The sequence below is a fragment of the Apaloderma vittatum genome, unplaced genomic scaffold, assembly GCF_000703405.1.
Source record: "Apaloderma vittatum isolate BGI_N311 unplaced genomic scaffold, ASM70340v1 scaffold20384, whole genome shotgun sequence".
Taxonomy (NCBI): Eukaryota; Metazoa; Chordata; class Aves; order Trogoniformes; family Trogonidae; genus Apaloderma; species Apaloderma vittatum.
Window position 1 is genome coordinate 16,026 of NW_009711186.1, and position 11,111 is coordinate 27,136.

At 51.9% G+C, this 11,111-nt stretch overlaps 1 protein-coding gene across 1 annotated transcript; it reads left to right on the forward strand.

The window, feature by feature from the left end:
- Positions 1-9,208: 9,208 nt before the first annotated feature.
- Positions 9,209-11,094, forward strand: LOC104272550 (protein Wnt-8c-like; the record flags this gene model as incomplete). Its single annotated transcript, XM_009867572.1, is given in 6 exon segments — positions 9,209-9,279; positions 9,373-9,406; positions 9,614-9,752; positions 10,707-10,800; positions 10,802-10,824; positions 10,952-11,094. Coding segments are annotated over 6 exon segments (504 nt in total), but the record flags the coding sequence as incomplete, so codon positions are not given.
- Between the last annotated feature and the right edge of the window lie 17 nt (positions 11,095-11,111).

The following is an 11,111-nucleotide window of genomic DNA, read 5'->3' on the forward strand; positions in this document are numbered from 1 at the left end:
TGACAACTCCTTCCATCAACTGCAAATTTCCTGACGCTTCGTGTTTGCTTTGAGGACCGGCTCCAGAACTCATTCAATCAATGGAGAATTGGGAAAACAGGGAGTAGAGGGGAGAGCTAAAGGAAGTTTCTAGCTGCTGTGGTCAGAGACACATAAAAAATTGGCATCTTTTAGGGCTCCAGGAGTAGGCAGTAAATGAAAAGAACGAGATTTTTCAAAATAAAACAGCAATCTCAGGAATTTTAAGCTGGTCTCATGAATTTAGAGGCCAACTCAGTATTGAAATTTTTGGGTTTGGCAAAGTTGCAACAAGCAGGGAGGAAAAAAATTATGTGTGACTCCAAGTGGGTGTTTTCAAACGGCATCTTGTTTGGGGAAAATAATCCCTCTTGGTCTGCTTTGTTTTCTCGTGATGCTGGAAATTATTCTCCTCCTCAGAGAGAAGAATTGGGTTTTTCTTTTCCTGTCTCATAATGGGAGTTACCCCAGGTCATGCCTGACCATGGCTGGTCCCCTCATCCCTGCTTGCACCAGAGCCACCACCTCAAACCGTTAAAGAAACACATGTGTGGGTCCTATACCACACATTTCACTTACCCATGAAGAAATCAGCCTTGAGATGCCTTGGGTGAAGGCACTCCCTTTGGGGCCAAGCCCCAGAGCAGGGCACAGAGGCAGCAGCAATGCCCTGGGGCAGCAGCATCGCTCCTGTGACCCTTCTTTTCAGGGAGCAGCAGCAGCAAGAGCTAATAGCAGTGTGATAGCTCCATAATGGCTTTATAATAGCTCCAGCCTCCTCACTGCTGCTCCTGACTTGTACCATTTTATTTCTGGCCTGTCCAGGCTCCTATTTCAGCACAAGTTGGATAATCCAAGCCCACAGCGTTGCTTCTTGCCAGCTCCAGCCATCAATCAGCTCCATCACGGACCTCACCTGCTACCAGCAAGGGTGACAGCGTTTGGACAGAGAACATGTCAAACAACTTTTGTGCCAGCTGCAGTTCTCCCACATTGGCAGACAAGCTCGGTAACGCTAACAACTTGGTGGCATTAATCCAGATTAACGGGGAGGGGGGCAGCTAAAACAATATTAGCCTGGGCATGGGAAGGCTCTTGCCCTGTCAGTGCTCCACACATCTCGGTCATGTAGCAAAGGGATATGTTTGCTCTACCAAGGAATTCAGAGAGGGGAAAACCTGGAGGAAACTGCTCCCAACAAGTGGGGATTTGCCATGACCACACGGTAAACACAGCCCTGTCCAGCCATGCCCCTGCTCCGGGGCAGCTCCGGGGCAGTTTGGCACCATGTTTCCTCCCCAGGGGGTGCTTGTGTCTGTGCTGGCATCTGTGCTGGCATCACCTCTTCGAACGCACCCAGCTGCAAATCCTTGCATCTCTTTTAACATTCTTCTGGCACCATTTTATTATCACGCTGCTTTAACATCCCAAGTGCGATGTGCACAACTGGGGCTCCAATTTAATTTTCCTTCTCTTTTAACGTGTTTCAAAAATACCTGGGGAATTGGAAATGTCAGGACACCTGCGTGGCTGTATCAGCCACGGGAATCTGCCTCCCTGTTCACATTAGATAATTGAAGACTATTTCAAACACAAGCCTTCTCGACGTGAGGATTGGCTCCTCACAGCGCTGATTCCAACTTCATTTATTTTCTAGCTGTAGAAAGGACTAATAAAGCTTTAACTTACCTGCTTTTGTAAACTTTATGTCTGAAGCACTGGGTGGTGTGCAGCCGAGGTGGAAATACAAGAGCCTAGCCTAAAATAGCACTTGGTATTCAGAATGGGCTAAAAAATATCGAGCCCAGAGCCTTGCTCCAGTGGCAGGGATGCTTTTTCTCTCTGTAACACTGGGGTAAATGCACTGTCTGGCAACACCCCTCAGTGGCTTTGGTCTCTGCATCAGCGAGCACCGAGTCCCTGCGGAGGCGTCCTGCTTCGGGAGACGGTGCCACACTCAGACCCCCCGGAAAAGCAATTTATTGCAATTAACCCCTGGGCACTTCTGGCTCCTGCAGAAACCAAGCAGGAACCAAAACACCGACGGGAGCAGGGCTGGGTTTCCCCACAGGCACTGGGCGCCTCCCGCCAGCTCTGCCAGCGGTCAGAACCAGCAGCACCCAGCTGAGCCCACAGTTTACACACATTAACAATGCTGACTGCACAGCCAGAAGAACCCCAGAGCCACAATACAGACATTTTCTATAATCCATATGGCCTCAAAAACCCAAGGATGGGCCAGCCAACCCTTGAGCAATGAGCATCAAAACCCACTGGAAGTTGTTCTGGCGGGTGGGATCACTGGGCAGCTTTATCCCAGCTGCTGCTTGACCTACTCAGACGGGGGGGACTCTGCAAACCTGTCCCATCCATACGTGTCCACCAGCCCCCCCCAGAACTGGTGGTGCCCCAGCACCACTGGAGGGTTGCTGGGATGGGCTGGGACGGGTGTGTGGTACGGGGACATCCCACAGGGGGGAGCCTTGTCACCAGCCTGTGGGCAACACTGCCCCGGGGACACCCCAGGAGACACTGCCAGGGGACATCATCCTGGGCATCCCCGCGGCCACTGCACCCTCTGCTCACGCTGCGTTGCATTTGACCCCAGCCCCACAGGTTTTGCTCCGTTTCTATCCTCTCTCTGAATTAACAGACGCAAAACGTGCTGTTTTCATCCTTGAAGGAACTGGGCAAAACTTCCTTCAAAACTACCATAGTTCAGGTTTTTAGAGCTGCTCTGGGATTATGAGTAAGGAAATCTGTTCTCAAAGGGTGTCACTGGGAAAAAATCAGCTTACAGAGGGTCCTAAGAGGACGCTGATAAGTTGGACCGGTGAGATGGATCCTCACATGGTGCCTTCCCACCAGGTCAACTTCAAACCAAACAGGGCCTAAAACTGGTTAAGTAAAGCCGGAGAACATCCCACAAGTCGTCACCTCACACTGAAATAAAGATGAGCTGTAGGAAAACTTTCATAGCTCAAATCACTGTTTTCTTTTGCGAGTCTCAAAACCTGCCACGCTTGGTGTGCCACACATGGCCAGCAACAACACACGTATCCTCCAGCTCAGAAATTAAGATCTTTGGGCTTAATCTGTTCCCCATGACATGAAGTAGATGGGGGACAGGAGGGGTGACAGAGCCACAGCGGTGAAGGGACAGCGCAAGGAACCATGCTGGGAAGGGCTGGGGAGCACCACATGAGCCAGGTTGTAATCAGTTAATTTAACTTGAGTTTGGCCAGGAATGATTAAGAAGGAGGTGCTAATTTTCCTCCGTATCAAGTGCCCAATCTCTTCCTGGACAGGCTTTTATCTGCCGAGGTGACACACTGCCAGGGCAGAGATCTGCTCCCTTCACGCAGATGCCCAGGCAGTAACCTCTCTGCTGCACTAACGCTGTTTTGCATGACACTTCCTTTAAAGAAGGAGAGAAAAACAAAATACTTATCCCAGCTTTATAATGGAGCTGTGTAAACAGCCCTGTAGGCTTTGAAGGACACACCTAAGGGAGGCAGGTGAGGTGAGGCTGATCAGGTCACGGGGATGACCTGGCAGCTGAGAGTCCTCTCCAGAGTCACCTAGATCTGAAGGTTGTTCTAAACGTGGGTGTTTTCCTCTGCCCCACTTCTTAGGACAGCTTGAGACACTGCAGGACCAAGTTCAGATGCGTCACGGCCCGAAAGTTGCTTTTGCATCATTTCTGGGTCCTGTGGGGGCATGGAGCAGGCACTGGGATTTAGGAAACTTGGCTAGGATGGACCCACAGCCCCACAATCAGCCCTTTCCCAGGGGAAAAGCAAAGAAAAGTTATGCTCAGCTGGAAGGGCTGGGAGAGTTTGGGGCAGGAGCCGCCTGGCCTCCATGGAGGGATGTGCCAGAGCTTTTATCGAGGCGTTTCACTCTGCAGGCTCATCTGCTCATTGTCCCCATGCTGGGAGGGCAAGGGAGCTTCCCTTTGGAGGCTGGAAACGAGTGAGGAACAGGAGACACAGGCTTAGGAGGGGAGTGGGAAAGTCACTGGAGTGAGAAGATAGTGGGAAAGCGCAGCTTTGAAACACACAATGTGAAACCAAGGGGAAGGAAGGGGAAAGAAATGCCTTCTCTGCTTGCAAGCAGAGTAGCGTTGTTCTTCCCACAAGTGACATCCCAGCTCGGCTCCTGGGCTGAGGTTGCCATCTCAAAGACTTGTGTGAGCTTCTGCCACAGCAGCCGTGCGTCCTGCCCCTGCCTCCAGCCCAGTGGCACCCACGGCTTCCCCCAGACAACTTGGCCGGGGGTTGTTGCAGCCTTCCTGGCTCGCCCCATGCCGACAGGCAGCCAAGGCAGCCGTCCCGGCCAGACCGGCCACTTGGCTCCACGCCCCGGTGCCAGGGGACGTCTGCTGGGATTCAGGGCTGGCAGCACCGCATGGGAACCCGGGATCAACAGGAGACTTTCCGCAGGGAAACGGGCGGTGATGCTCGTGGAGTGAACCCCCCACCTGCTCCAGCTGCTTCCCTCTACGAGCAGAGGAGTAGTCGATGGGGCTGGAGGGGTCCCGAACTGTCTCTGAGCCCGGCCCCCCATGCCATGGCAGGGCTGTAATCGCCCAGCTCATTCCTGATGTGTGATGAGCCCACAGCAAATTGGATCTTCCCCTTGAGCCCCTGATCTGCCTCTTGCTGGTGGAAAAAAAAGAAGTTTTCCACCTTCATTTTCTCCATCTTCTCTTTTCTAGCCAAAACACAATGTTCTGTGCCCACAGTCCTGGGGTCATTTCTATGTCCCCAATAAGGACACAACGTTCTTCCCAAATCACCGTGACAGCCCTTGCTGGGAAGCATCCATGTGGCCAGCTGGCTTGTGACTGGAAAAATCAGAATTTGGGTTTCAAACCCCATTTTTTTGCTTCCTGAAACCAAAAGAATCAAAGCCCAAACTGCACAACATGGAGCCTCCCATGGTCCTGGGTTTTGGCATCCTGATGCTCTTGTTTTCTATTCCACAGTTTGTTTCTTTCCGTAGCAGAGCCTCTTACCTCGGATTTACTCATTCCTGGCCTCTCTGGTGAAGTTCACTGCTCACCGCATCACGCTGCACATGAGGCTGTGCTGGAAATTGGGATTAAAAGAAAAATGGAAAAAAATATTGCATGGGTACAGCTGAGGGCGAGCAAAGTGCTGAGGGAAGGCAGGAGACAGGAATTCCTTGGGGTAATTTTGTCGCTAGGAAAGCACACCCTAAGCTGGCACTATTGGATGTTTTAACCTTGTTCTCAGTGAACTCCGGGGCTGCTTCTAACTGCGTGCCAAAATAGAAATGAAGAGGACTAAGCCCATGGGATAGGTGTGGCATAAAACCTGATTTCAGTTTCACCTCCAACCTCAATTACCATTCATTAACCAAAACACATTTGTTATACAGGCAAAACTCCCACCGGCAGTGCCGGGTCCTGCCGGTGTTTGCTGCTGCTGGGAACCGCGGCAGCCCGGGAGGGACCCTGCAGCAGCAACGGGGACACGTTTTCTCCAATATGGGAATGTTGGGAAGACTTAAAAAAAAACCCCAAAGGATTCCTACGAAGAGTTGAGCGTGCAGGAGGATTGCCCTGAAGCTGCAGCCCTCCGTGACAGAGTATTTCGGAGCGAAGGGACACGTCCCCTTTGTCTGTGTCCAGACGGAAGACACGGCATCACCCGTGGGGGCTCAGGCGGCTTCCCCAGGGCGAGGGGTGCGGGAGAGCACCATAAAACACCCTCCACCTCGCCAGCAAGGGGGTGACTTTCTAATTACCCAGGTGGATTTTTATTGTGACAAAGCCAGCAATGCAGGATTTGACGCTAGGGTTCTGAATGTGTCACCTGCTGAGGGCAATTTAGCAAGTGGTCTGTGCTTATTTTCCTGGTGTCCGCAGCCACGGGGCTCGCTGCCCGACAATCCAAGAGCCTGTCCCTGCGGGACCTGCCTCCCAGCAGAGAGTGGCTCTTATATAAACCAATTTATCTCATGTCTGCCTTCCGTTAAAACCCATATTCTGATATGAATAGGGTTTTATGGCTCCACAGAGCTGTATATACTATCATTGTCTCTTGAGTGAGGGAGATACCAAAATATTTCAGATTTCGATCATCTTATGAGGGGCACTGGCTGTTTGGCAACACAGGAGGAACAAGTGACACTTCAACTTCTGCATAACTGGTTACATTCAATAGCTTTTTCCATTCAGACTTAATTTTTTTCCCTTCCATCCAAGATTAAACCTAAAGCAAGTTTCTAGGTAGTGTGAAAAACCAAAGAGAAACAACTTTGGCATCATTTCACGAATGGGACACGAGGCTCAGGTGACCCAGGCTGCGACCAACAGGCTTTTCTGACGGGTGGTGGGGGAGCACCCAGCCCCAGAGCCCAGCTGGGCTTTGCCCACACATGCCCAGTGACGTAGAGAGCAAAGCACCAAAATCACTTCTGACCAGCTACACCCGGTCCAGCTCAGCCACTGATTTACCCCAAAAATCTCAAGACCACCCATCTCTGTGCCTCAGTTTACCCAGCTGCAAACAGAGACAGTTGTATTTAATCTCTTTTACTGCGAGGACATTGCATGAAGCACTCCATAAGCAAAATTTATTAACACAGCAAGACCAAAGTCTGCTTTTGCCTAAGGTGGGAAAGCCCAGCAGTGACATGACTGGTTTGGTTGCCATTCCATCGGTCTGCTGGGCCGGGTGAGCCTGCAGAAGCGCTGGCTCCCACTCGCCAGGACCGAGCTGTAAAAGCAGAAAAAAAACCCACAGCAGCGCAGGAAGGCTTGTCCCAGCACGCTGCTTTGTTTGCTGACAACTAGTGCAAGTGACAACGTTACAAGTGACTTTTAAGATCTCTGTGGCTTTAATTGGAAAGGACATTTTTAATAGCCCAGGCAAATAGCTGCGTGATCCTGCCAACTGCAGTGGCTGCTCGCGGCAGAGCTTCACACCCAGAGATGCTGTTATTCTTCTGGCATGTGATAGGAATATCGTGTGTGAACTGACATAGCAGACATGCCAACATTTTTCTAGCTGTACAAGCTCTCTCAGACAAGTGAAAAAAGCCAAAACCCGTCAATATGCCCCCAGGGACAGCCAGACACAAAGCCAGAAATGACCTGAATGCATATAGAAAGTGCACAGCAGATTTCCAAACCATATGCATGGGCTTTAACCAATGAACTTCACTGATACATGGGAAACACTTTATTCCCAGTAATTGCCCTTTGACAGCTCTAACAAGTAGGATCTGTTTGGGATGGTAACGATTAAAATGCTGACTCATAGAGGGTTTTGCCATGCTGGCAGGACTACACCAGCTTTGTGCTCACTTGGAAGGTATTTTGCATCCCTGCTTTTCAACCAATCTGCAATTTTAATCCTCCGACTGCAAAGAGTTGTTTGTGGCTTTGCCCAGCTGGCTCCAGGTTTCCCTTCTGTGGGGGCTGGAGGGAAGGAGGGGGGGTCTCCTCTCGCTCACCAGCGTGCTGACAGGCAGCAGGGCATGGAGAGACCCCAAAGCCAGAGCAGCGAGGGACTGCTCCTGGGCGGGAGGGACAGGAGCGACAGCCCCCCAGGAGCTGAGCCCATAGACCCGCGTGTCAGGCACCCAGCGCAGCGTAAAACCAACGTGTAAAACCACACAGCGTGTAAAACCATCGGGCAGGCTGCTGCCTTTGCAGTACTCTCTCATATGTCACAGCAAACGTTCCTTTGCAAATGTCTTTTAGACATAAGGTCTCCTGCCTGACTGTGGTGCCGCTGGCCAGGGATGCTCCCCTGGGTGCAAAGATGGAGTTTATCCCTGTGGGCCCCTTTTGCTCAGAGCACAGCCCCCCGCCAGGCCCTACATGTGGTTTCATTCCCTTGAACCTCACGTTTGCAGCCCCTTTGTGAGTCACCCTGCAGCAGCAGCGACTGATGCCAGGGGTCAGCTGGGGAGCTCAGAGGAAGAAGAAGAGGAGGAGGAGGGCAGCACCTCTGCCCTGCTGCGGAGCCAGCACCCGGCAGATGCTGCACCCCCTGGCACGACACAGCTTTCAGGCCAAGCACCTGCAGCGCCCTGCTCAGCCCGCAGGACCCCTGCCCGCTGCGAGCCAGCTCCTGGTTGGGACCATTCACAGAATTCAGCCACAGGAAAATAGAAAGACAGATTTCCACAAACACCACCACGCTGCTGCTCCATCCACAGGTTACGGCTCCTCGCCGCCCTTAATGATATTGGCTCTAACTATTTAGAGGCTTTCGGGGGGTTCCTCTGATAAGGATTTTCCTTTCCCAAGCACGGCTTGAGGGCTGCAGAGGCCCCGCACTCCGTTCAGGGGTAGGGGCAGCTCCTGCCTGCAAAGCCAGCGAGCACCCGTGCCTCTGCTGTGGCAGCCTCCACCGTAGGGAAATTACTAACCCCAGAAAACTGTTCCCCTAATTACAGCGTTAGAGCATGGAGCAAACCACATAAATGATTCACACACCGTTCCCAAGCTGCAGCGGCGTAAATGAGAGAGATTTCCACACACTCCCGAGCGGTGCACGCTGTTATCAGGATGGAAACGCAGAAACTTTCATCATAAAGAGGCGAAGAGGGGAGAAAAAAGCTCTGCCGTTAAACACATCTCTTCAAATCAGGGAGGCCTGGGAGGTCTATCGCCTCTGGATCTTTACAGAACAGCGGTTAAAACTCCTCGGGGAGTTCTCATAGGAGGGAGCAGGCAGATAGCAGGGGAACTAGAGAAATGCACAGCTTGCTGTTTCGGAAGGATGCAGGGACTGAGCCTCTGCTGGCGAGCAGAGGATGAAAAGGAGAAGGCAAGCGGACTCGGGGCCAAGAGAAAGGGATGGCTGGTGGTGGGGAAGAGAGTTAAAAGTGTCCCATTGTTAGGGAAGTTTGCTCTCCTTCAGACCATCCCGCTCCCAGGGACATCGCGCCGCCTTTTGAAGTGCAACCTTAGGCGGTTCCTTGTCACCCATTGGAGCGGGAGCTTTTTACCACATTAAGTCATTGGGTAGCAAATGAATGGGGGGGTTTTGACTATTCACAACTTCACCTTATAAATATCAGGGTTGTAGGTTCCTGCAGCTTTCCTCCATCCCCGTAGCTCACCTTGGGAAGGGAGCTCAGGGACCTGGGGTGCAGAGAGATACGGAGCAGGGAAAGGGATCCAGCCCTGCTCCTTGGGTCAGCCATGGAGAGAAGCACCTCCTTCATCCTCTCCATCGCAGGGCTCTATGGTGTCATTCTCCACGCAGCAGCATGGTAGGGTCCAATTCAGCAGAAAGGGTGTTTTTTCCAGGGATGCTCTTCAGCCTGCGGTAAACGGTGTGATTCATTTTCTTTTCTTTGTTTCAGGTCTGTGAATAACTTTCTGATGACAGGACCTAAGGTAATTAACACGCGGGCTGTCGGGATTTAAGTAGAGCAATTTTGGTTTGCAAATGGGAAATAGGACTTTTCCAAGGAACCCCACTTCCTGGAGCACACTGACTCCAAGTCCTGCTGAGCAATGAGGCAATTGCAACCTGTTTATGCCCGTTACCACGGATAAATGACAAAACGTGGTGGATTTTAACCACGCTTTTTCCCGTGCCAGGCTTACCTGACGTACTCCAGCAGCGTGGCGGCCGGGGCGCACAGCGGGATGGAGGAGTGCAAGTTCCAGTTCGGATGGGAGCGCTGGAACTGCCCCGAGAGCGCCCTGCAGCTCTCCACCCACAACCGGCTCCGCAGCGGTGAGTGCACCTTCACCCATCCTGGGATGCTGTCGGGTAGGAGCCGGGACGCGCCCCGGAGAGAGCTGGGGCTGCTAATTAAACTGACCCATGGAGGAGGGTTTGGTGTCCCAAAACTCATGGTTGTTTTCCTCTTGGTATAATAAATAGTGCTAATATTTTTCTAGTAATCCCAGGCTCTCTCCATCCGAGCAAGAGTTCAGTCCTTCCTGCAGCGCTGCTCCGTGCGTTTGCTCCTGTCACTGCGCGTGCAGCATCCTGGGCAGCTCAATGCTGGAGGCACCTGAGCTTGCCTTGGGGAGAGGCACAGGAGAGATGAAGGGAGAAACTAGAGTCATGCACTAAGAAACTGCCTCATAAGAAATCTGTAGTTACAGTTCAATACTATCTACTCCAACAAGTAGAATTCTCTTTTTTTTTTTCCTAGCGCAGCATCTCTTTTTGAATCTGTTAGGAAAGCCAAAAAAGAAACTGAAGTAGAAATGTGGGTGCAGCCAGCTGTGAGCACAGGCTGAACGGCTGACTGAAACACGATCAATGATGATTTTCCTCAGCAGGCAAGATCAAAGCAGGAACATACCCCCTGCTCTGAGCAGGAACGGACAGAGACGAACCAAGTGCCGGGTGAAGGGAGTGGTAACTCACCTTGGCCAGAGCAGGACTGGGGCATTGCCTCAAAGTTCTACTCTTGCCAACAAACTCCATCCCGTGCACGGACACCTGCGTAATATTACACCAAATTCCTGAACCCCTTGATGCTGACACCTGCAAAGGCTCCAGTCACGAGCATTTAATTTCTGGAGCACGTTACCTTTTGCACAAACTGTTTTCTTGTCATTTTGCACTTTTTTTTCCCTTCTTGCACCTTTGCAATGCAGGAGAGCTTTTTTCCCAATAAACCAGGACCGATGCCTATGTTTGCACCTGACAGCTTTTTTTTTCCCCTTTCCCCAGCTACCCGGGAAACATCCTTCGTACACGCCATCAGCTCGGCCGGCGTCATGTACACCCTCACCAGGAACTGCAGCATGGGAGACTTTGAGAGCTGTAGACGCCAGAACCGGCCGCGTCGGTGGGCTGCCGCCCCAAGACGGGCTGACATTGCGTCTGTCCATCCTCACCTGCAGCTCCCCCAGGATTTCAGGGCAGAATTCGGCCCAGCGGGGCGGTTCTGAGCTTAGCGTGCCTCTGTCTTGCAGGTGGCCGAGGCTGGGTCTGGGGAGGATGCAGCGACAACGTGGAGTTTGGGGAGAGGATTTCCAAGCTCTTCGTGGATGCTTTGGAAACAGGACACGATACCCGCGCGCTGATTAATCTGCACAACAATGAAGTCGGGAGAATTGTAAGTAAAATAATAAT